Source organism: Pholis gunnellus, assembly GCF_910591455.1.
Source record: "Pholis gunnellus genome assembly, chromosome: 11".
NCBI lineage: Eukaryota > Metazoa > Chordata > Actinopteri > Perciformes > Pholidae > Pholis > Pholis gunnellus.
Genome location: NC_136538.1, coordinates 13,219,246 through 13,244,950, shown reverse-complemented (window position 1 = coordinate 13,244,950; position 25,705 = coordinate 13,219,246). Strand labels below are relative to the sequence as shown.

Here is a 25,705-nt window from a genome sequence, read left to right as displayed (position 1 = left end):
AAGTCAGAAAAAAAAGCCTTACCAGGATAGTATTCATACTGTATAACGACTTTACAGTAGAAAAAGCCAGATAATCAGAGTTTTTAGGATCCATCATCTGGGAACCATGAATACCTGCACAACAAATCATGACAATCTATCAAGTAATTAGCAAGTAGTTAAGTCAGAGGATCAATAACATTAGTATAGGCTTCATCCTCTTTGGACCATGAATGTGTGTTCAAAATTCAATCCATCGAGTAGATGTCGGGACATTTCAGTCTGGACCATACACAGGCCATCAACCATGACGAAAGTATATAGGTCAAAAATGCAGTATCTGCCTTGTGACCTTACCATTTCAGTTTAGTTTAGTCAATGTATCCAATAACTACCCAATATGTCCCACTTAGTAAATCTGGGGGCCTTTGGGCCCCACGAGGGTCAAAGGTTTGGGAGCAGTTGCCAGCTTTACCTGGTTGGTGCTACATAGTAATGACCTTTCAAGAGAAAAATACCTCAGCCACATTTGATTTGATACGAACTACCAAAGATATCAACATCAACCCCACATTAATATTGATTATTAAGGGAAAATATCATTTTGTTGTTTACATTGGTGGGCTAAATATACAAATTATTATTATAATTATTACTATTGTATAATGTATGTATTCGCATATTCATTTACTGACTTACTGATTTAATAACACTGTTTGGTTTGGTTAGTGTGACTAAAACCTACATCTCCCTCGGGAGTGATTTCCTCTTCGACACAGAGGCGCGCGCTCACATAGCAGAGCGCTTCCTCTTCCCGTGCTCGTGCCCGCCAGACAAGAACGATAGAAAATGGCGAGTCAGTGTAAAAGGCAGCAATGCACAATCGACAGGCGCGGCTTTCGGCAGGAACTTGACTCTTGGCGACACAAACTCGTTCACTGTGTAGGTAAGGATGAAGCCAGTTACACGGTACACCATTTTACCGGTTGAATTGCATATCTGTGGGCCCGTTATCGATGCAAATAACCATCGATTACCGGACTCTCTCGGGGCATCTCCGAGCGACTTTTTGTCCTCAACTGTTTCCTTCTCACGCGAGCCAGCCTGAGCAGTTGCTACAATGTTGCATTTTGTGACAATGTTGCAATACTTTGAGGGGTTCCTTTCTGTTTTTATTGTTTTTAAATCCGAACTGCGGACTTAAGTTATTTAACGTTTGTGTTGTAACGTTAGTTAGTTTAAAGGGCACCGTGCTTGTTTTAAAGGGAGTGTCTCTGTGTCGGCTAAAAGACCCCGTTTGATCAAATGCGCGTTCCCGTGAGATGATACTGTATTTTGGATGGGGGGAGGGCTTCACATATCCGTGGTGGGTGTTTTCTGTTAACATTTAGCTTACTTGTTTTTCTCAAATCACCTCCCGTGAGCGCGCGATATTGCGTTGAGGAAGTGGCTGAGACCCCACTGCTGTAGTAGTTTCAATTTTCGACGACGTTACAATAATAAACTTCTCTAACGTCAGTTCCTCAGGCCTTTTTACAAATAATTTAAACAAATAATAAAGAGTATTGATGCTTTTGTGGTTTAGAGCTCGTTATATTGTGTATACTGTGTTAGAGTGGTGATTTAGGCTAAACTGTAATTTTGTAGGAGGATAGCTAAAGCAATAGGGACAGGACAGGACAGTACAGGACAGGACAGGGCATAACCCACATTAAGGGCTTGGGCAGGAAGACTTTTAGCCGGGCTATTGGCATGGCTTTAGTGTCTGTCTGTCGGCTGGCCCACCACTTTGGTCCAGTGTGAAATATATTCCTCTAGCGCGAACAGCAGGCTGACTTATTTTTTGCTTGGTGACATTTTTTCCCCAACTACTTGATGGGGTTACCCGATAAAACAAGCAAGTTCACTCTTAAACCTCTCTTGTTCACAAGCGATTGGTGTGCACATGCTGGCTATTGAATGTGTTGGTTATAAGTGTGTCGTGTTTAACGGCTGTGTTGCTCGTCTTCAAGTGTAGTACAACAATTTGACATTTCTGCTTTAACATAGTAGATATTTCTGTTGTTGACAAAGGCTTTTATTCTGAAACGATTGATAAAACATACCCCCCCCCCCCCCCTGAACTATATGAAGTTCTCTGTGAAACGTTTTCTAATCCGCCCTCTCATTATTCTCTTCCACACATATAGAGAGATGGCTTACATTTACATTAGTAGTTTTCACCATTTGACCGAAGGGCTTGAGAGAGAGAGAGGGAGGGAGAGAGAGAGAGAGGGAGAGAGGGAGAGAGAGAGAGAGAGAGAGAGAGAGAGAGAGGGAGGCCATTTTTAAATCCATGCCTTGCCAACCTCTTTTTTTTTTGACTCAGTAGCATAGCAACAGCCAATGTGGATACTGAGCATCATCACAAACAGATTGATCACGCAAATGAGGAGCAGAGAGTTGCTTGTTGACCCTAATGTTCAAATTAAATCTGCTTTTTTACTGGTTTAATCATAATTCATTTATTTCCTGTATTGAATGCAGCATGCTTTATTAAGGGGCCATTTCCATTTTACACAGGGATGCCTGCTTTTTGATGGGTATAAAATAACATGCAAACGTCTATTACAAGGACAAAAATCTATACGCCTACAGTTAAATTGTCTGTCCATGTTTTTTTAGTAAGGGTCTCTGGTATGTTATGTAATATGCAGTATTTTACTGCAGTGATTAAATGCCTAAACAGGCATGCAGTGTTTTTTTTTCTTGTGAATTTTGGCAGAATATAAAACAGAATTTGAAACATTTTTTAAACCACAGGCCGAAAAATCACACTGCTTCTGACGCTGCTGATCTCAAAATGTCACATTAAATCAATCTCAATTACAGGGACCGCTATGTATAGGTCTTATTAAAGTGTGTAATGTATGTACACGGCTGTACTGTGTGTGTGCACAAAATTCTGGACATGAGTTTATGGAGTAGTTATGTGATGTTTCAGGAAGCAGCAAGACTAAATCTGACAGGAATATCTATTTAGTTTATATATTTTATTAAGATTTCCTGTTAAGAGTTATGTGGTGTTGCATGTTAAACATTGTCAGCTCTTGGTTTGTTCAGGTTAGATGCTGACTTCATAAATACATAGAACAGTTATAGTAAAGCTATAACTACACAGATAATTGTTGGGACTTTGTTACCACCTATGTTACACAGTATTCTAAGTGCTTAGCTTTAATAATGACTAGGCTAGCGATATGTGGGGACTGATTGCAGTACAAACTTCCAGCTAAGAGGCTACACTACTAGGTGGGCTTTGTGCTCGTCATTGAATAGCAAATCAGGAGAGAATAATAGTTTTCTGACTTGTCACTGGCTCCAGACCCAGGACTGCTCAGTTAGTCAGTTAACCCCTTCATGATTGACAAATGTCCCTTGTGTTTGGGCTAGAACTGTAAAGCTGCAGAGTACATGACAACAGCATCAGTCCGCTCGCTGCAGAATGGCATATTCTGTCCATGACAACAAGGGCATACTTTTGTTTGGCTTTTTGGTGGAGAGGGCTGCACGCCACCACCACCCTGCTGATGCTGAAATGGACATTTTGTCTTTGTGTATTTAATGTGAGTGGTAAAACTGCAGGGCAGAGACAAGGGCAATTGTCCCATAGAACAGCAGCAACAATTGTCTTTATGTTTGCCTATACATGTGTTCTTGGTCCACCAGCCCCTAGATGAGAACTGTGTAACTGAAAATGTGTGCTCTGTCTGGATTTGGGGGAAAAGTTGTGCTGGAACAGAACCAGCTAGTATTTGAGAATGCCAGTTATTCATGCTTGCATTGGACATGTGGGTGAGTGGAATTAAGTATGTGCTCAAACAAACGACAAGCAAATATTGACATCAGGCAGATTGTCTTGTTTATTATTTAAACTTTAGCATGTCCCATTTTTTACTCCAGCTCTGATGCGCTTTTGGCCTACTTCTTCCTTATTTACAAAAAAACAAAAAACATCTGGCAGAGGTTTGTTTACATTTTGCGAAACATGACCACCATCTTGAAAGCTTGCATATGGAATGTCTTTAATTGTGTATATGTGTGTGTGTGTGTGTGTGTGTGTGCTTGAATGTACGAGTGTGCATGCACCCCTTTTTTTTATTTTTTTTTTTTACATTTGCCTAAAATCACAATGGTCTCATATTTGTTATTCAAAGTTATGCTTTGTGCAGCATTACACCATTTGACTGTCAGTTTGCATCATATCACGTTAAGTATTCATGGAGGGTTTTTCTTTTCCTCCACTGTAGATGTTGCTCAAAGCTGCCACCTCATTGCCTGCTGTATAGCGTGATCCAGCTACTGTATATTGCTTGTAACGAACACAATGTGTTGCAGCCAAATGACATTTCAAACCCTTCTTTGCTCATGCCCATGTAACAGCTCAGCTTGTCTGCTGACCTACCCTTTTTTTGTGAATACTTTGTCGGTGGTTAGGCATTAGGCTCGGTCTGTATGTGACGGGTTGAAAATAGTCATGTACTGTAGGTTGACTAATTTGTGCAACTTTGTCATCTCTGCACTCGTCCTCAGCCCCCAGCTCTGTATAAAATCTTCATAGAGCATTGCTCAAGGATATCAGTGACCCTCTTCATACACAATTACACTGTTATGAGCGTCGCGATCTGAGCATTGGTATGATTTCTAAAATTTCAAATATGATGCGGTCTTAAAAGATGGAGTGATTAATAGACGATCAATCCCTATTTCCGAAGGATGTAGCCAAACATGCCGGATTAAGCAAGGTTTATTTTGGCTTCACACTGATTTGATTTTCTGCGAGCTTGTGGTCACTCCTTCTGAGATAGCATGTGTACAGTAGTTAGAGTGGGGGATGGGCCGAGTGGGGGTTGATGCAGCACTGTACGCTCTCAGCACTAGAGCGGCAGAGAGATGGGTGGGTCGTCCGCTGGAAAGAGCACTGCAGCTCGATGATGAGGCTAAATGTTAGTGTTTGACGTTGATGGTTTTTGTGATACGCCAAACGTGACGTATGTATGTTAAGAGTTTTAATTTAAAGGGTTGGGAGACATAATAGACATAGAGGGAACTCATGTAATAATATAATATAATATACGTGTTTTGAAATATGTACACACTGTCTCCTTGCTGCCCACCAGGGTTACAGACTCTGTTTATTGTCAGGAGAGAAAGTATTTGTAGTAAGCTGGAGAAACACTTGTGCTTCGTCAGGTGACATGTTTGACCTGGTTTTAGGAGTGTTACTTATAAGTGGACAGGTGAACCCATTACCTCTGGTGGCCAGGTTGCAAAAGTAGAAGTCCATTCATGACAATGTTACAGAGCTTGTTGTTTTGAGATTTTGAAAATCCAAAATCTTTTAGAAATTAGTCAAACAATTTAGACATTTGTAAAAAAAAAAAGTCAGAAGTAAATTCCACTGCAAATATACAGTGGTGAGATACTTCAGAAACCATGAAGTAGGACTTGACTATATGGCTAAAATCTTCTATCCTAGTATGAGTATCGTCATATCTCAATGTGTATGACATATAACATGTTTTCTAGTAATGCAATAGATAAATGTCTATAAGAAGTAACCACATGATTGTATATACTTTTCATTTAATTAAGAACTCAAGAGCAAAATAATCTGATAAAATTGAGTCAGTGTGTGCTTGTTATTATCAATTTGGACGACGTTATTGTGTATCACGATATATGATCTCATATGATTCCAATGAAAGACGATAGATTATCATATTGAATTATCGCCCAGCTCTACCGTGCAGTAATGTCGACTTACAGCAGCCGTGGTGTTTAATGTAGTTACGGATCCAGCGGCTCTGCCAACTTCACTTCATCCTCAATTTAGTGTCCTCCTCCTACGATTTAGGTATGGTAACGGTATTCATATTCTGCTTCAAGCAGTGACACTGGAAAATTAGGTTACATGTTTATAAACGTAAAATTTGAATTTGTCAGTGTATATTTTCAGTCGCATATTTCTGTCAGTTTCATTTGTCTCACAATATTGAAGGAAATGCACTGTGTCATGTACAAGGGGGTTCAGTGCATTTGTGCTTAGGCTGAAAATGAACCTTTTGGCTACACTTCCAACACACACAGCGGCAGCAATAAGCAATAAAGAAGGTTTTTATGTTCAAAGTGACGTGTACAGCGTAGGTTAAGGTTAGGAATCGGATTTAAGGAGGTTAAGCTGATCGTAGATCTGTGGGATTTCTTTTTCTAAGTGCTGGTGGAAAGGGTGCGGCACACTCCTAATAATTCCTTTCTTCCCTTTTCTGATTGGCCAGAGATCTAGGTCATAAGCAGGCTTAAGTCTAATTCATGCTTTCTGTAGCCGAGTGACATCAATGTCACCTCAAGTCCAAGAGAACCTGTGCGCACCCTTTTGCGGATGTCCGCGTGCATTCCAAAATGTGTGACTGCACGGGCTGCTCACAAGTGCGTTTCTAGAAAAGTCAAATGTTTTGTGCGCTGTATGTACTGTCTTCACCATCCACGGTGTGCAGCAGCATCTGACGTTTTGATGGTCTGCAAAATCCAATTGAACCTAAATTAAGCCTGAAATTTAAGCAGTGTAAGTGAGTCTAAAAATATCACTTGGCCAGGAAGAATTTCTCTTCTGTGTACTCGTTTCCTGCACGGAAAAGCTTGGTTGAAAGCTGCTGTCTCAATGTCCCAATGTATGGGAGGTTTGCCATGTGCATAAGCACAATTACAATCTTATGTTGTTTCTTTATCTGTAACCAAGCCCTCCCTGAGACAAATTGAAGAGTCGCTATGTAAACAGTATTTTCTCTTCATGAAAAATATGCTTCAGTACAGTAAAAAAAAGTCTTAATCACGTCCCTATGCAGAGGAGAGTTCTGAGAAAAATCAATGGCATCGTTGTATGAATGGAAAGAGAACTGCATTTAACATTCATACTGCACTTAAAAGATATGTTTGAGTTATGGTCTGTACAATAAATATAAAGTAGTCAACTAATAAGTTTGCAATAATATTGATGGTGGTGATCCTAATTATAAGTATATGGTTTAATTTCTTTTTTTCTTGATTATTCTCAATTTCATGGCTAAAATGGGAAATGTGTTTAACGTATTCATTTGTATTTTGAAGCTAAAAAGTTGCTGCGCTCATCTCCAGAACAACGTTGATTTCATTTGTCATTTAGGCAAAGACCCATCATGCTATTTAATTTTTCATTTCAACATAGCTCAGTGAGCTGAGCCTTCACTCGGCTATAAATCACCTGGAGGCAAGCCACAGTATGTATTTGGAGTAAATTAAATATAACAAGCCAACAAGGGTTGAAAATAGCTAAAAGGAATTTTGAATCATCATGCTCGTCACATAGAACAAGATGATTGACATGAATGAGTAACTCTCCCAGTAAAGGAAAGATATGCAATAACAATTCTGAATAACAAACTAAATCTCCTAATTAGGCTCAACGACATGTTGTCAATGAAACTGGGCCTGTAGATGTATTCCCTCCCATTTTTGCAATGCTCGCCTTATTAACCTGATATCTTTGTCCTGACTGAGGTTTTGATATAATTAGGTGTTTTGCCCGCTGGCAAATAATACTGGGCCACTTTTTTTCTTTTTCTCATTATCACTTTGTACCTCTGTACCCCATGCTTGTATTGTATCTGGGCGCTGATCACTATAGAACCAAAGCAGATATGTGTAGGAGTAGCTCATTTGTGGCCCAATTCCCTCTTCAGTTAATTAATTGCTCAACGTTCCTTCAAAGAGGAAAGACACACCTGGAAAAAGCCGAACAGTGCAGTGTTGTTTCTGCATCCAAAAGTGTAAATAAGTGTAGGACACTCAATACAGTGAGGTGTTGGTGTTCTGTTCCATATATAGTTTATTTGAACTGCGGCCATTATTCAGTTTTTATGCTCATTTATTTTGTAGAGCATGCATGACAGCTATACTCGCTATCAATATTTTATCCTTTGCACATGTAGGCAGCTTGCTCTTCTAAATTTAAGTTGCAGGTTTTGTGCGAAGAGGTTCCCTTCATAAGTCACTACACCACACTATGATCTGCCAGTAGGAACGTGTTAATATTGCCTCAAAGTCATGGTTTACATTATGACACATTTTTTTTTAAATGCCCGAAACTGAATTCCTGAAGAGCAGTTTGATGTCATGGCGCTGTTCCGTCAAATGAAAGTGGATGACCTACTTTTCCTCTCCCTGCCTCTGAAATATTTCAGAAATAGGATTGGATAGCTTCAGCTGAAGTCCTGTGCACTAACCCAGAAACAGACTCACGCTACAGCTATAGGCAAGGCCCCCCCCCCCCCACCCCCACCCGCTTTATGTTTGGCTGTTGAAAAGTGGGTGGGAATTTGTAGAGAGGCAGAGCCAGGGCATTTTAACAGCTTTTATTGTGAGTTTAGGAAGAGAGTGGACGATCATCTGTAAGTAGACGACCAATTTTTGGCTAATTTAACTTGTGAGAATCCTTTTGGTAAAGGTTTAAATACTACTATAGCTTTGATTTTCAATGCCTACAAACGCACATGTGTTTTGCATAGTTTTTTTAACAGCTCATCTATTATGTTTTCTGTAGTCGGAGTGGTTTGATTCATGACTTTTTGTTCTGTTAGTGCCGAGCACATTTGGAATAACGCTCAATCAAGATGCACTTCTGTAGACAGATGTTACCTCTGACCTCTTTAGCGCTTGTTTTAATGCATGTTGTGGTTTTGGATTGGTTTTCGCTGCTGACCCTGCGGCAGTGAGCAGACATTGCACACTGTGTTAATGCACTGTTAAGCAAAGTCCTATGCAGCATAACACATTGTGTCTTTCAAACAGCTGGGACTGTAGGACACCACGATCTCATCGATGATGCACATGAGATTTTTGCACTAGCCGGTAAATGTGATTTAGGCTGTAAGTTGCTTAACTGTAAACTCTCATTCAGTAAGCTGAAGATTAGTTTTTTGGTAGAATTCCCGATCTGCAAGAAGTGCACAGGATACTTTTACGCCACAGTCTTGTTTCTGGCAGTTTCTTTTGCGGCGTTGCAGCATGAAGTCACTCCCAACTCTGTAGGTGCTTCAGTTGCCTGGCAACAGGAGGATGGAGTGCATGCATTTACTGTTGAATTAAAAACCTGTGATGAAAGCTGATAATGTGCTTTTTGATAGAAGCAAGTGGTTGCTTACATTGTCGAGATGAAATGGAGAGACGAGCCTTGGTGAATGGATGAGACGTTATCATGTGGAGTGTCAGTGACTTACAGTAAACCTGGCTCTAACTTACAACACTTTATTTTGGCTCTTAGGTGGATATGTTGTTACACACATTTTGCAGCTGCCTATTTATTGAATTTCATGTCTTTCCAGGTTTTGAGAGCATTCTCGAAGGTCTGTCTGGTCCCGAGCTGCTAGAAGACCTCACATTATTTAAAGGTAAGAATCTCAGACCATTTTCAATTTCAGGAATAGTGGCCATGCTCCTATGGATGGCATGAATGAGAATTTTGTGGTTCAAGCGTTATGTGTTGTCATCATTATGACAATGCTGCTGCTTTGTACCGTCTGGTACCCATCTACATTCACTCTACAGACAGCCCCTCTGGCTGCAGAAGAGAAGACGCCTTGTGTTCCTCCAAAGTTGGTGTTTTGGATGGCGTGGGGCCAGTGTAAAAGTCTACAGTGTCCGACAGACCTTTTCACAATACATGTTTGTGAGACAATAGTGGACATTATTTGGGTTTTCATTATATTTGCAGTGAGAGGACTGTCAAAGTCTAAGTAGACTTTCTACAGCAGCAGTCGGGGACGATGGCTGCTGATTATTATGTTGAACTGAATCAATGTGGTTCAGTCAGTCTCACTAAAACACATCAAAACACTTCGACAGGCATTGGTTTGAGCTTTAACAATACACATTGTTTAGAGATTTTGTCGCACAATTGTATTTAATTTCCTGTCATCTGTTTTGTGTCCATAGACTTGGAGCCTACAGCAGTGTCTGACTGGTCATTTGATGAAAATTGTCTTTTCTGTTGTTTGAGACGAGACAAAGTAAAGGTAAGATTTCTTGTTTTCTCTGAATCGATGAATGTTAGGAGTGCTATACAAATGCCCATGCTCTCTAATCCTTCAGGGTTTCAGAGCAGAATTAGTTGCCATTACTTACATAAAGTTAGGACTGAACAAAACAAACCAAAAAAAAATCTCCCATACATTGTTCAGTTTATATGTATTCTATTTAAGTCTGAAGACCATTGATCGAACAGTTTTGTCATTTTACAGGAACACTTAATTGGCTTAAACAACGAGGAGCTTGAAGATGCACCCAAACCTCTCCTAGTTAAAGATCCCGCCTCAATAAGCAGACTAGAGAAACAAGCCGAGGAGTTTCTCAATGCAGTCCTCAGCAGAAAAGGTGAGTCTCCATGTCTCAGTGAGGGAGTGGGCTTATTAGTGCAACAGTATTTTGCATTATGACACTAATGACTAACTTATGAGAACCTGCCTGCAGACAAGACACTTAAGCTTTTATTGTTAATTATGAATGTTCATGTTCTACGCATGAGTTATAATTGCTACAACTACTGCACTTATGGCCATGGGAATATTACTTTATTATGTATTGTTGTGGGTTTTTTTGGGTTGGTTTGTAGGCCGGGTACCAAACTTGCTTTTGATCTTACCTCGCATTTATTTCCTTTCAGATGTGCCAAATTTCTCTGACCCACACATTCCAGTAGTGGCTCGAGAGATCCTTCAGAGAATGATCCGACAGTTCGCTGCCGAATATACCTCAAAAACCAGCTCCCCTCAGGACAGTGGCTCTGATTCCCCGCCTTGCTTTGACCAAAGCCTTCAGACCCCGCCCTTGCTCTCAGGGGCTGCTCCCTCTACCAGCCCTGCCGGGCCTGCACACAACCAGAACCCCGTCCTCAGCAAGCTCCTCATGGCCGACCAGGATGCTCCTCTTGACCTCACCATCAAGAGGCCCCTGGCTGTGCCTCGTGAACAAGGTAGTGTGAACTTAAACATATCGGTGACAGGGCAGCTGATTCATGCTTCAACACGTGCACTGGTAAGAAGCCAGACTAAACCTAATTGAAACTGATTGGATTTTATTTTTCTGCCTTTTTTTTTAAACAGATGGAGTTCTTGACTTATCTATCAAAAAGAGTCGCTGTAGCAGCAGCAGCAGCAGCCTGCCTGCCCGTAGTCCCTGCCTTTCTCCAGCCACAACCACGCTCAAAGGGTAAGATGGGTTTCTTTTTCTTTCTCGCTTTAGGATATGTTACGCCGTAGTTTAGGGTGACTCACAAAATAGATTTGGAATGAACAGTGGCATCAATGCGCGGGCTTTAGCTGAGGCCTGAAATTTGAGCCCTGAAATTGGAGATCACCCGGCCAGTTGATGGCTTGATAAAATGAACAGAAACAAACAAGGTTGTGCTTACAGAAGTGTTTTTCGCCACAAAGAAACATGGGAAAGGTTGTTTTTTTTTACCTACTGCAACACATTGAAGTATTCCATGTGCTTCCACTACTGGATTCTGCTTTTAAACCTCACTCCAGTGCGTCCCTGTGGATGCAGTTTGTATCATGCTGTCATTCAAAATAACTGACCTTGCAAACTTATAGTTAATGCAGCGGCCTGGTCCTAATTTCTTGTCTAACTAGTCGCTGGTATCGCCAGCTGGACACTGATTGGGCAACATCTTGTAGGTTAGTGAGCTACTGTGGCTTAGAAAGGTTCTGTCAGCGCCATCTTGTTTTTTATCATTATTGTCTGATGATGATGAAGATGATGATGATTTACTGAAGGACTTGTAGCCTTGCTTTTATTATTGCATCTTGCTACACCTTTTGTCCCAAAAGTCCTCCTTGAGGACTGTAGTCCTGCATAAATTCAGTAGAAAGTAGATTTTTATTCAAACAGAATCTTCAGAGACTCGATTGATTCTCAATGACGTGGTTGCCATGTTCCTCTCCCAAAGGAAGGATTGCATTCACTGGTTTTAATCTCAAAAAGTAAGCATCGCTTGTACGTCTGTTACTATACTGGTAACGCGAGTAGTTCTCATATCATACACACTTCGGATAAACATGATGCCAACATGAGCATAGTCACTCATACCAAGTATTAGAAAATATACATTCCCTCTAATGTTGCCATCCAAATCAGAGGGTTGTGTTTCAGATTTAAGTTGCATTCTCTGTAGACACATTTTACCTAATTCTTACTAATTTGAAACAATATCTGTATCTAAATAGAATTCATCTTATTTTGTAGTTTTGATCTTTTTTGTTTTCCTTGAGAGCAAAGCCTCTTGATACTGTTATACCCATCTGGCCTTAAATATGCCTATAATTAAATTTGTATATGGATTAATGAAGTACCAGTGGTTTTGCATGCTCCCCTTCTGCTTTGATAGCTGATATGATCTAAAAGTGATGATCATTCCTAGCAGTATAAAAATAAATACCATCCCTTTCTAAATAATCTTTTGAATCATTTTTGATCCAACTGCCAGATAGATTTTTCTTCCTAATGAATAGTGCATTTCTTTCCTTTTATGTGATCACACTTCAGTTAGGTTTTGACATTGATGCACACAACCCTCTACTGGCTTACTCTTTTATTTCTGCGCTTGTTCGCTGGTAACGTCATACACAAAATGTCAAGCTCTTTATTTGCATTAGCCATTTTGTATGACATAGTTGGTGTGCCCTGCTTAACAGCTACGTGCCAAGCTGCCTTACTGCAATGACAAATATTGCCTCCTTCTGGCTATGCTTCTTGAGCCAAGACCTTTTATGTACTCCAATAAATGCCTTTTTTCTTTGCTTTTGTTTTTATTGTTTCTTTGCCCTTTTTTTTTGTTTCTTATTTCTTATGTTGATGCAGATTTTGTAAACTATCATCCCAGCAAGCCAATAAAAAAATTGTCAAACGTGAGCCTTTTTTGTTCTTAAAAGTCATATATACACAACCTCGCAGTCAGTTATTTTAAAAGATAGTGTTGTTACCAAAGCAAGGTCATATAATAAAGGAGTGGCCAACATCCTCCCCTCCCCAACCCATCCTCCTTTATAAAAGAGAAAAAGGCACTGTGCAAGCTCTGCTTACACCCAATTTCCTTCCATCCAATCAGGCGATCCTTGAGAGCGGACGGGCAAGTCGGGCTGTTTATGAAGAGCCTACAGGATGGGAGGAGGAGGGAGAATATCGGCCACTCCACCCGTTATAAGCCTTCCTCGTCTCTTGCATACGCGCTGCACATCAAAGAGGAGCCAGATCTGGAGAGCGACCCAGAGTCACCTCTCAGCCGCGGCTCCAGACCTGCTGACCTTTTCAAAAATGGATCTGCTTCCTGGAATTCCAAAAGTCATTTTGGGGCCCTTCTCAAACTCAAAACCAACAGCGAGGCTAGTGAGCACCTTAAAGACATACCCAGGTTGTTGGAAGCTGCTGGACTTTGGTCTAAGTCACTTGCCTATGAGAAAGGAAACCTCCAGGAGGCCTGCAGGGACCACAGCCTCTCACTTTCTCAGTCATCATCTTTCGACCTCAAGATTCCCCAAGTGCGAGTTTTGGCGACAGACCCATCTTGGGATTCCCTGTCCACCGTGTATTCAGGATTAGCTTGTGAGAGCAGTCTGGGAAAGGCACTTCGCTCCATTCTACCGAGGCAGATCCAGAAAAAGAGGAGTGGAGGTTTTAGTAGCTCAGGTTCAGAGAAGGAATACTGGCCTCGGGACACCGATCGCAAAGCCTTGCGGGGAAGCTATACTCTGGATTCAGAGTCAGACCTGATTAACAAGCAGCCGAGGAAGAAGCGTGGGCGATACCGACAGTACAACACTGACCTGCTCGAGGAGGCTATCGACATGGTGATGGGGGCGAAAATGAGTGTGTCTAAAGCCCAAACGATCTATGGCATACCACACAGCACCCTGGAATACAAAGTGAAAGAGCGACTGGGTACCTTAAAGCATCCCCCCAAAAAGAAGCTGAAGCTGTTAAAGATAGAGGAGCAGAGTGTTTCTCAGTCCCCAGGGAGGAAAGAATTACAAAACTCCCAGCACATTGATTCTGAGAAAAGAGAGAGTGCATCTGAAGAGAACGGAAATGATTTCCACGATGGAAGCCTCTCATCAAATGAGTGATATCATCGTAAAGTACTTATAAACATGTACAGATATTGCATTTGCCAGACAGTGGTAGCAGCTGAATTGTTTTTCCATAAAACCTTTTGTAAATGTAAAGTTTCGACCAAAATAGCCATATTTATTATTAACTTATTTCATTTAATTACTCAAAATGTCTCCCTGCTCTACATATTGTGCTCGTAAGGCATACTTGCTATTTTGAAATTTTAATTTACTAAAGTATATTGTTGATTCTTTTCAGTTTATTTATTTAGGTTGTGCTTTCACAACTGTCATTTCCTGGCTGCATCCATGTATTATTAACATGCAGAATCAAATTGAATCATCTCTAAGGAAGTGGCGCCCCTCAGTGTCTTCTCACAGTACTGTTCAGAGCACTTGGCCATATGTTCAAAGAGAATATATATATATATATAGTTGGGCCTACTGTGTGTGTTAGGCCCTTATGGATGGCAGTGAAAGTCTCTGTCACTGTTTCGCAAATGCACATCTGGGACTGAAATAGACACCGGAGATGTAAGAAAAATAACTTTTTGTTCCAAACACTTATATTCAGAGTATGTATTCATTCTAAACACTATATTCAAAATATTAATTTATTGTTCTAGTCTGTTGGAATAACATTGTGTGTTCCTTTTGAATCCAAATCAAGCATGATACGTTTGTGCCACCTATAGATCTTTCTGTATGTTTTGCCGTCCTATATGAATGGTATGTTGTTGTTTTTTACATTGCCTTCACTGCACTCAGGATAAATTCAGATTGGAATGCAGTACTTGTCAGTCAAAGAAAATGTCTCTTATCAGATAGTGGATCACTGTACACGCTTATATATATATATATACATATACATATATACGTATATACCTCAGCTACAGAATCATTGCCTCATGCAAGTCACCTCAGATGGGGAAGGATGCTCAGATCTCCCCTTTGAGGTCACATTTCAGGATGTCTTACTGCCGAGTATGCGCGTCCTACTCTCAGAGGACTTTACAACATACCTTAACTAGTTATCAGTAGCATTTCAGTGCCAGTGTAAGCCTTCAGATTTCAGGTATTATCTCTGGGAACGTCTTTCTCTGAGACACAAGAAGGGCAGAACTTTTCTTTTTCTATTTACGATGTATGAACGTATTCTACATATACTGAACATACTTACACATCTAGCTTGCCCATGGCACGTGATAAAGAATTGTCTCTTCAGGTTCATTAATAACACTTCTTTTTTGTGAGGTCGATACTCCGCTGTTGTGATCTAATTATTAATAGTGCACTCGCTAAACTCTTGGTATCAGACAACTTTTAACTCTCTAAATTGCATTCAGGTATATTTTAAAGTGTTTGCTCCAGGTAAACGAGATCATAAGATCAGTTCTATGTTCATGCTAGTCTAAATAATATCTAGAAGCATTGTCCTTTTTAGAAGCTCTTAGTTCACAAAGTAATTTATCAAGCAATATTAGCAGATATAGCTCAACATACTGGCCGACTGTGCTAGCTCATTAACATTAGCTAGCTAGTCAAATTAGCTAACTTGTTAGCTACTCTTATATTCACGCCTCAATCACACCGACCTTTTTCTTGCGTTACTTTGGCAACAATTCAATGAAACTAAATGTTTTGTCCCTGTGAGGAGGAGGAGTAATAATGCATCTCCTGGCTGTCGTGTTCATACTTGGCTTGAATTATTGAATATATATATATAGATATATATAATACCATCTCAGGCTGAGTCCACATAGATGTGAATAAATCAAATTGCCAGTTACAGGCAAGCACAGAATTACTGCTTTTATTGTTTGTAACTGTGTGGATCATAGTTTGCAAGTCATCGATCGATCCACGAATATGCTTTATAGATGAATGATGGCTGTTCCAAAACTCAGGTGGATGCCATTTCCTTAATATTACTACCATACAGAAGGTTGGGTCATGGTGCTGTTACTATACGTAAAGGTTAAGGTTTAAACTCGGCCTGTCCCCTGTTGCCAATACATACCATTTTCATTGAATTGTTGCCAAGTGGACTCTGCAGAGGGAACTCCATGTTTTTTACTCTGCCTTCGTCCGGGAGCATGGTTTTGCTCTACCAGGACACCTCATTGTGCATTATCGTTTATACCTCAGGACATTCCAGAATATGGGATCATGGTCCATAACTCTTTCATCAGGTTGATGCACAACTCTAGCAGATCTTGGTTATTATTTTTTGCAAATTGTGCAGGATTTTCGATGTACACAATGTTGCTTCGATGAACGTGGATGTTTTGATAAAAGAAATGATTCCTTCACTACAAGCATTAGTTCAGATATTATATTTGCAGGCATAAAATACATAGAATTGCCTAGATTGTAAACAAATTTTGCGTGAGAGTTGGTAGTAACATACTTCAGGGACTTGCGCACATATTACTTATTACTTGTATGTTAGTAGCACTGTAACAATAGTTTAACTTTATGTTCGATGATAAACGTACTTACTTGTTTGGCTTCTCTTATTCTGCGCTTTGTTTTATAAATTCAGGATTTCTTTTATTTTTAATGTTTCCATTTCTTATCAATTTAAGGTTAAAATCTTCATTATTTGTAACTAATGAAGGACTCTGAATTGCATATAGTTTTCATTCATACAAAATGTCTGAATAATTTTGGCTTAGATGAAATTTTAAAACAAAGCAGTTGCTTTAAGTACACATGTACGATTATTAGGATTACGTACAAGCTAGTCTTCACTTTCATTGATTATATTATTCTTGCATTGACAATCATTCAGCATTACTCAAAAGGCTCACTTTATTTTCTGTTTTCTGAGTGTTGAATGCATGTTAGTTAATATATATTACAAGCGCTTTGGTTGCGCTGACAGGTAGAACAGGTTTTTGCGCTCCTCACGGTCTATTGTAGCAAATCGAATGGTTGACTACCTCATCTGGAAAATCCATATCGCAGTCTACTGTTCTCATGGCGGTTTAATGTAGCAATTTCTCATGTACACAACACGGTCCATTGTGAAAACCTTAAAGCCAAATAGTTTATAGGAAGAGCTCATAAATCTGTCAAAGTGCAACCGTTTTAAACATTTCAGTGTATCCGTGAAATTTATCGCACCCTCATCTATGTCATATTTTATTTGTCTCAATACTTTTTTTTTTTTTCTTTTCGGGATAGGGATGTTCACACAGTTATGATCAAAAAGCATTTTTTTATTATGCCCTTCTATGTGGAAACCTTTTTTCCTCAAAGTGGAGGAAGCGTTTCATTCATTCCATACTTACTTAAGCTGAAATGTTTGGAATTATTTTGTTTATGCAGTCTTGATTAATCGATATTTACAAATGTAATGGTTTTTATCATCAATTAAGTAACCATGAATGTAAATGGCTTTAATCAAAGAAGTAATTCACATAGTGTTTATAGACACAAGTACATCATTTTAGATTCCAGATATATTTAACTCTTTCATTATAGATGTGAAGGGACACAAGTTAAGGTTGTCCCACTGTATTCTGACGCAAGTTAGGTATCTTTTGCTCGTTTAATATAATGTATGTGGACAAAAGTCTAAAGCGTATCCCTGTCCATAAAAAGATATGTACAGATAAGGTATATTTGATTTAACATGAACAATGTGTACAGGAATAACACTGGGTATGTCGTGCATGATTGGACAAAATCATATGTGTCAGTGGGAAGTTAGTTGTATATGGTAAAGTTTATCTTTGAGGCAGTTTAATTGAAAGTACTGGGGTGTTGGTGTGTTTACCGTCAAGTCAGCAATGTATAAAGTAGAGTGTACTGTGAACGTGAAATATCCCTAAACCAGTTCTCAATCTGGTTAATGGTTCACTGAAGATGTATGATGAAATATAGTAGTTCGTAATTGACAGATTATCTATATCCCTAATGTGCAGTATATGAACATTGTGGATGAGTAAACACAACTTTGTTTGTGTGCTTGTGAAATATTGTTGAAATGAGTTTGGTTTGCATCTGCTTGTTAGAGTGGTTCTTTCTGGTTATTTTATTCCTCTGGACGAAAAAGGCATGTACTTAGTGTCAGTTCTTTACCGTAATGCTAAGTGAAACAAAGAGTGAAACCCTCAGGGATGAAACACTTACCACTCATTATTCAGGTACACCACTTTACTCCTTAGACCTTGCAAAGAGGGCTGTGAAGTTAATGAGCTAAGCAAAAACATTGGTCAGGTTCCATTTCCAGCAAATGTTGTTTTTTAATCCCTAAAAATATATTTTCTAATCTCAAGAAGTTATATTTCAGATATGTTGGCACGCTGTAGAAATATTTTTGTGTTTGGAGCCCAAAAAAGTAGTGCAGCTTTTCACTGTTTTTATTGTTTTAAATACTTTGTTAGGCACTAAATGTCAATATAACCTCAGTGCAGGTAGGATGTTGACCAATGGGTATTTAATTAACAAGTTTATTTCCAGGTCAGTGCCTCAAGCAGCACACATATTCCATTTCTAAAAAACGACTTAATGTAAAACCTAAAACTGCATTTCTGGAGATTATAACAAAAAAAGACTCACGCCTCCTACTTCAAAGGTTGTGTTGTTCACATTGCAATTTAAAGCTGAAATTTGTAATGTTTTTGAATAACTATTCTGTTTATTAGTCCATGCATTTAGTGGAGTATAATAACATCAAAACAGGCACATTTGCCTGTCTGTTTGATAAATAGCTGGAAACTAGCAATGAGTAGAGGTGAGCTTAGTACATAGCAAGCTTAGCGCTATATATTCCACCATCGTTTGAGATTTCAGCTTTACGTTGTCACAATGGAAATATCAGTAGCATGGTATTTGGCAAATCAGCATTTATAGTTGTGTACAAATACAATGTACGTTTGTAAGTATCTGTTTTAAAAGGTTTTTAGGCGATGCTCAACAGAACATTTTCTGACTGCATGTCATGCAGTTGCCAGCACATCTAGCTCAGCAGCACACGCTGTGGGAAAAGCTATTTCAATTCATCACTACCCAGCATAGCCTTGTGACATGTCACCTCAGGGATCCAGATGTGGTTTCATTTGTGTGTTCATTTTCTTGTTAAAAGACCACAATGACCCTTAACTTTTTTTTTTTTACAAAGAAAATAACCTTTTCAGAGTAAGATTGATATATTTTTGGCATAATGTGATGGTATAAATGTTCCAAGGCTCTTGGAGGGTTTTGTAATGGACCTACCTCACTCAAAAAAACATACAGCAACACACCCTAACAACACCTCCCATGTATTACAATAACTAACTTTGCATGTTGCAATTGATTTTACTTTTAATAGTTAATTTGTCTTAAGTTGTTGAGCACTTGTATCTAAATGTCACCCTTTGCACTATTTATAAAATACATGTAAACCTGACAAAAATGATGTACTCTATATTTCCCCCTAATGTATTTGCTCTTTCAAGTGATAAACATGTGTTTGACTTGTTTTAATCAGAATGGGCAACCATTACTAAATGTCTTGTGCATGTGTAAGATTTTCTCGATGTATACTGTAACAAAAGGCACCACTGTGCAAAAAAAGAAAAATGTTATAGCTGTAACAATGTTATTGGTCAAGTTCACTGGATTGAAAGCTTCACTTTTAAAATCACCTATTCTTCTAATAAATATGCAATGATAAACATTGTTTAACATTTGTGAATTATTTCACAAAAACATTTAGCTCTTAGTTGTAGAGATGAATGGACATTTGTCTTCATACGTGTAATAATCACATACCAATCAATGGTATAAACCAAAGCTGTGTCTTCTTGATGTGCATTTACATCTATTTTGTTCTTTGTCCCCTCAGTGAGCCTCACGACTTGCCTATTGCAAAGGCAAAAGACCTGCAGTCCACCTCCACGCTGGAACAGTTCATGGCCAAACTCTGTCCCCACCATCAGAGACAGATAGTAGATGCCATAGGCTTTCTACAGACGGAGGTCAAAGCACTGGCATCTTCCAATACGCAGCAACCCTCTAAATCTACCTCTGGAATCCAGGTAACTGCTTGTTCTACTGCAAAATCCAGTGCAGTCACCCCTGAGAAGTCATGCCCTGAGCTAAGGTTTCCCAGGGCATCAACTCCCAAGTCAGAGGTCCAGGATATGTCCCATTCTGTCCCAAGCAGCTGTGCAATGAAAAAAGTTCCAGAGAATGCTGTTTCGCTGAAAACATCTGCAGGCCCTGCGTTGGATCTTCGCAGCCCTGGGTCAGGGAGTAACCAAGCTTTGGTCACTCCCACTGCTAATCCAATGGAGGCAGAGAACAACCGTAATGGTGATCATGCCCCGCTTAAGATGAAAATCATGACCAGCAACGTTGGTAAGAAGTTGTCATGTGTGCTCAACACCTCTCTTTCATCTCACTCTGACACTTTGGAGGACAGACAGGGTAACTCAAATTCATCACACAGAACAGAGACTCATGGTGCCAGACTCAGCTCCGCTGTGAAAAGACACAATCAGACTAGTCACACACATCAAGCAAGGCAGAGAGAGGCTCTAGGGCATGCCAAAGATAAACCAGCGAACCTGTTTTCAGTCCACATGACCATTCCTTCGGACTCTCCGCGGACTGCAAGGAAGACCATCAAGTCATCGTCTGATCATCGGATCAGGGACTCGGCTTGTAGGGGAATAGCTGACCCTGATCTTGGCCACTGTGATATTGTTTTTATTGACAAACCAATTACAGAGTGTTTTAAGGAACAGCGGCGCGGCATGCGTCCACGCCGCAATGCCAGGAAAAGCACCAGAGGACATATGTATTCAGATGAAATCTGGGAGTTAAAAACTGTCCGTACATTGGCTGGGAGGGGCAACTGTCCGAATCCAATGCCAGAGCTTATCACATTGGTCACCCCAAAGCAAGTGCTTTCGAAGCCTGAGGGTGTACCATCTGTGGATATGCCTTTTGCTGGAGCGTGTCAGGAGGCAATGAATCAACACATGTCCACAGAAGAGTCGGATGAGAGTGTGATACCAGGAACAGGAGATATGGTGGAGGTAGCAGCCAGTGAAGTAGACGTTCTAGTTGAAACTAGTCAGACAGGTCAGTGTCAGAGCAAGGGGCAGTCTGCTCCTTCGTCTCCTGTAAGGCCTCCAAGAGAAAACCAAGAAACAGATGTGAACCCAGATGTAGAACAGAATACAACTGCAGATTCGGGGACAACAGCAGAAAGTGAAGAAAGTGTTGCTCAGGCTCCATTTGAAGCAGAAAAGGAGAACAAGCCCGAGCTTCAAGAGGACATCGGTGAAAGTAACGACCAAATAGTCACAGAAACAGTAGTGGAACCATTAGAGGATATTTCCATAGAAGAAGATGAGCCCCCGCTTTCACTAGAAGAAGTGCACAACAGTGAGCCTGTTCTCCATCAAAATAGAGCCCCATCACCGGTGGCTCAAGTTGAGGAAGAAATAGAGGAAAACAATAGGGAGGAAGTACAAGTAGAGCAACTGCAGGAACTTCCACCAGAGTCAAAGATGCACTGCAACAACTTAGAAGTCGCAGTTAAGTCCAACACCACAGGTTCGGTAGAGGACCAGCCAACGGTGAAAGAGACAGAAATGAAAACATCCGAAGCAGTTGATGGTGTTGTACCTTTAGAGAATGAAGGTGATAATGACGATGACGTGTCCTCAAAGACACTCGACTCACTCTTGAAGAAATTGCCCCCCTGGCGCAGAAAAAAAGGAGCTGTAGTTTCGCTGCCAAAGCGGTTAAGAAAAACAGAAGCAGTGGTAGTGGGATTTGTCAATGGTAGACCCATATCGGCCTCTGACAGAAGTCTGCGCCGTAGATCAAATAACAGCACCACGTCGCCTCATAAAACCCCAGTGAAATCTAGGCGGAATGTCCCCAACAAGACTTCTGTTGATCCAACTGTACCTGAATCAGACAGAGCTGTAAAATCGGTTGAGTCTACTCCTGAGATTCAGCAGGTGAAAGAACCATCCTCTGCCATACCATCTAGCCCAAAATCTAAATTTCCCCCAAAGACCAAACAAATTCGTAAACAAAAGAAAGTTCAGAGAGATCAGGAGAGTCTGCTTGTCCTCTCCGATCAGCGGCAACTTAGATCTGGAACTCCTTTATCACCTCCCAAATCAAATGCTGTCCCTTCCATTTTACCTCTGAAACCTACTGCTACCCATGCTCCTCCATCTATAGAGCACCTCCCCTCCCTCCCCGTTCCTTCTTCACTTCCTGTTGCTTCGCCTCCAATCAGGTCATCTTCCCCTGCAGACTCTGAAAAGTCCCAACAGCAAGCAGTCCCAGAGACAACTGTAGAATTAAACATTGAAAAGAATCAGCCAGTAGAGACGACCTTTGAAGAAACACAACAAAGCAAAGTAGAAAATAGATCGAAGCTCCAGTCTACAAAGATGGTAGCAGATGACAGTAAAAATGAGCAACTTAACAGTGAGTTATCAAGTCCTTTGGAAAATCAAAGTCCTGTAAAGACTGAAATGCAAACACAGATTATGCCATTAAGAAGTAAGCGGGTTCTCCGAAAGGAGGCAGAAGCAAGTGATGTTGCTTTGTTGCAGAAGCCAAATGTAGCATCTTTAGAAGGCAGGTCTGCAAGTGGAGATGAAAGCAGTTCTTCCGTGTCAGAAAAACCCAAAAGAATGCCATTAAGAAGTGAGAGCAGTAAGGTTGAAGTGTCCCACCAGTCTGTTACTCAGTCATCACCAGTGAACAACAAGAAATTGGCTTTGAGATCACAAAGATTGGCTGTAGCCTCTACCAGTGCTCTTACTGCAGATGAAAGACAGAGTGACGTAACTTCCCCGATTAGAATAATCAAAGCTCAGGTGAAGCCCCTTCCGGTGTCTGTTGCAGCTGTGTTGCCCCATAGCTCAGCCATCCCTGTGATTACACCACGACCTGAGCCCCCAAAACAAATAAACAAATTCTTTGAGACTCTGACTGGAGAAGAAAACCAACACCTGATTACAAATCTGAACATTAAGTATGATAAAATGCAAAAAGGCTGGGTGCAGATGGACAAAGAGGGTCAGCCAGCAACAAAATACAAAAACAAGTCAGACAGACAGGCGGCTATATGGAAAAGTAAACGCAGGGCCCGAAAATCAAAGTCTTCAGACCACCAGAAATACTCACCGGTCCAAATGCTCTTCATGAAAGGTTTTAATCTCACCAGTATTTGTCGCTGGTTCCTTGATACAACAGAAACAAAGTCCCTTGTCATCGTCAAGAAGGTGAATACACGTCTTCCGTCAGAAACGCAGCTGTGCTTCCACAGCTCATCGAGTGCTTCAGGGACCTCTCAGGGGGTATTTCCAAGCCTACAGGCAGAGCGCTTGAAGAAACATTTGAAAAAGTTTGCCATTGCCTCTCCTGTGAAGAGCAACCCTAAGAGTCAGAAACTGATCGCTAAAGCACTGGAAGCAGAAGCAAACGCAGTGAAAGGGAAAGAGAGAGGAGAGCTCCCTAGTACTACTCAGACTTTGACTAAGTCGCACTCTTCTGCCAAAGCCTGTGGACAAACAGCTGAATCACAGAAATCCTCTGGTAAATCAAAGAATCCAGCTAGTGCAAGGATCTTGAGGAAATACTCAAATATCCGAGAGAAGAAGCAGGTTCAGCAAACCAATGTTAGACTCAAAGAGGCCTCAAAAAATTTAAAAACCAGCAATATGAAAAGACTGGCTGGCAAAAAGTCTGCCGCCAAGTCAAATCTGAAACCATCTCTCAAGGCAAAAAAATCCCCCCTACCGGTTGGCAAACAAATGAAAGCATCTGCCGCAAAAATGGAAAGGAGGAAAACATTGGCTGGCAAAAAAACTACAAAGCCTCCCGTTCAACAGAGGACAGTCAAGGCTCAGAGCAGCGGTAGAGCTTCAAGAGATGCAACTAAAACCGATGACTTGCCAAAGAGATGTTCTCAACGACTAGGGCCTCCTAAAATATCTGAACACAACCCCGTTGACACACCTAAAGGCAAGGTCGACAATAAGAAGCAAATCGAAGCAGAGAAAATAGAGGTGGAAAAACCCGCCTTGAACAAAGTGAGTGCTGCAAAAATCCAAACAAAGGAATCATCCCCAAGTACTGTCCCTGAAGTCAAAGGTACAGAGAACGCCGTTGAAACCCAAAAGCAGAGCGCGGACGTCAAGTCTCCGACCTCACCTGACCAGGTACTGACCAGATCCCAGAGAAAAATCGAGGTGGCGGGCTCTTTGAGCGGAAGCCCCAGACATGCTTCAAAGAGGGCCGCAAAGTCCACGAAGACACAAAATCCAACTCCTAAACGAGTCCGGAAAAGTGAGGAGCCCACGCTGACGAGACGAGGGGCCGTAAAGTCTACCGCGAAGAAGAGGCGAGCCGCCTCGATGCCACGCAGTGCGACTAAATCGGCAACCAAGAGAGCTCGGGAGCGTCTGCAGACCCCAGCTAAGCGCACCAGGACATCACTCTCCAAATGAAAAGCACACGCAGACAGAGAGAGAGAGAGAGAGAGAGAGAGAGATCATCTTTATTAAGAGGGTTTTGTCTTCCTTTATCTGGAATATACTCAGAAGGACCAGAAGTTTCTATTTTCTACTCTTCAGATGGCACCTTTTTCAGTAGGCAAATATGTGAAGCAGGAAGAGATTTTGAAAGTCATGTATGCTTTTGTAAAGCTTCAGTGTGAAAATACAAATGTGATGGAGTGTTCAGGGACTACAGACGAGTTCCTGTGTGATGTCTAGCAGGTGTAGTTTCTGTTTCAGCACTCTACGACACGGCTGGAGATAATGGCCCATCAAAGCTCATTTTAGAAGTTGGAATAACAACATTCACTCACCATTCTGTTTCAAATCTTTTTTTTTTTGCCATTTTGTATATACTTTTAGTTTTTGGTGATAGCATGCACAGCAGTGTTCATAGAGCTTGCTGTGAGAAGCATTTTCACTTCCAGAAGTAGGTAACGTGTATCTCCAGCCTGTCTTCCAATCACAAGTGTGAATATGTGGCTATTGTGACCCGGTGCCTTATTTATGAAGTGTAAAGTAATAGAATGTGTTGCTAAATGTGAAAACTCCTGTCCTTCAGTTACCACAGCGTTCTATTCCCGGAGAGGTCGTCAACATGCATTTGCTTCGCTGAGTGTGTGCAGATAGTTTCCGGTCCCCACAATATGTACCTCGAGTGGCATCTGTAAATTCTTATCTCGATTGAGGCATTCAAACTTTCTGATTTGGTCTTACCTGCCAGGTTTATTTTTATATTCTCATTTTGCCGGAGCATTAACTTAATATTGTTCTTACTGTAGTTGTACTAGATGTTAAAGCAAATACGAGTCTGAATTGCTAAAAACAGACCGGTGTGATCTGTATGTGTCATGACAAACGTTTGTATTCTTTATTTTTTCCATGTTGTTTTGGGTCGTTTTCATCACTGTGTACCTCTGCAGTCACTTCTGACCATTGCACCCATTGTTATCTGCTCGTAATAGTGACGTCACTTTGAGTATTTTACCTGCATCTGCATGTGTTAAGTCTTGT

At 40.7% G+C, this 25,705-nt stretch overlaps 1 protein-coding gene across 1 annotated transcript; it reads left to right on the top strand.

Moving 5' to 3' along the window:
• Window positions 1-828: 828 nt before the first annotated feature.
• On the top strand, window positions 829-22,481 carry LOC306702647 (ligand-dependent nuclear receptor corepressor-like protein; the record flags this gene model as incomplete). Its single annotated transcript, XM_079168291.1, has 10 exons — window positions 829-925; window positions 9,378-9,443; window positions 9,988-10,067; window positions 10,293-10,425; window positions 10,715-11,023; window positions 11,154-11,259; window positions 13,160-14,170; window positions 19,999-20,191; window positions 21,122-21,742; window positions 22,362-22,481. 10 exons carry the CDS (start codon window positions 829-831, stop codon window positions 22,479-22,481), a joined length of 2,736 nt encoding a protein of 911 aa, XP_079024417.1.
• Window positions 22,482-25,705: the final 3,224 nt, after the last annotated feature.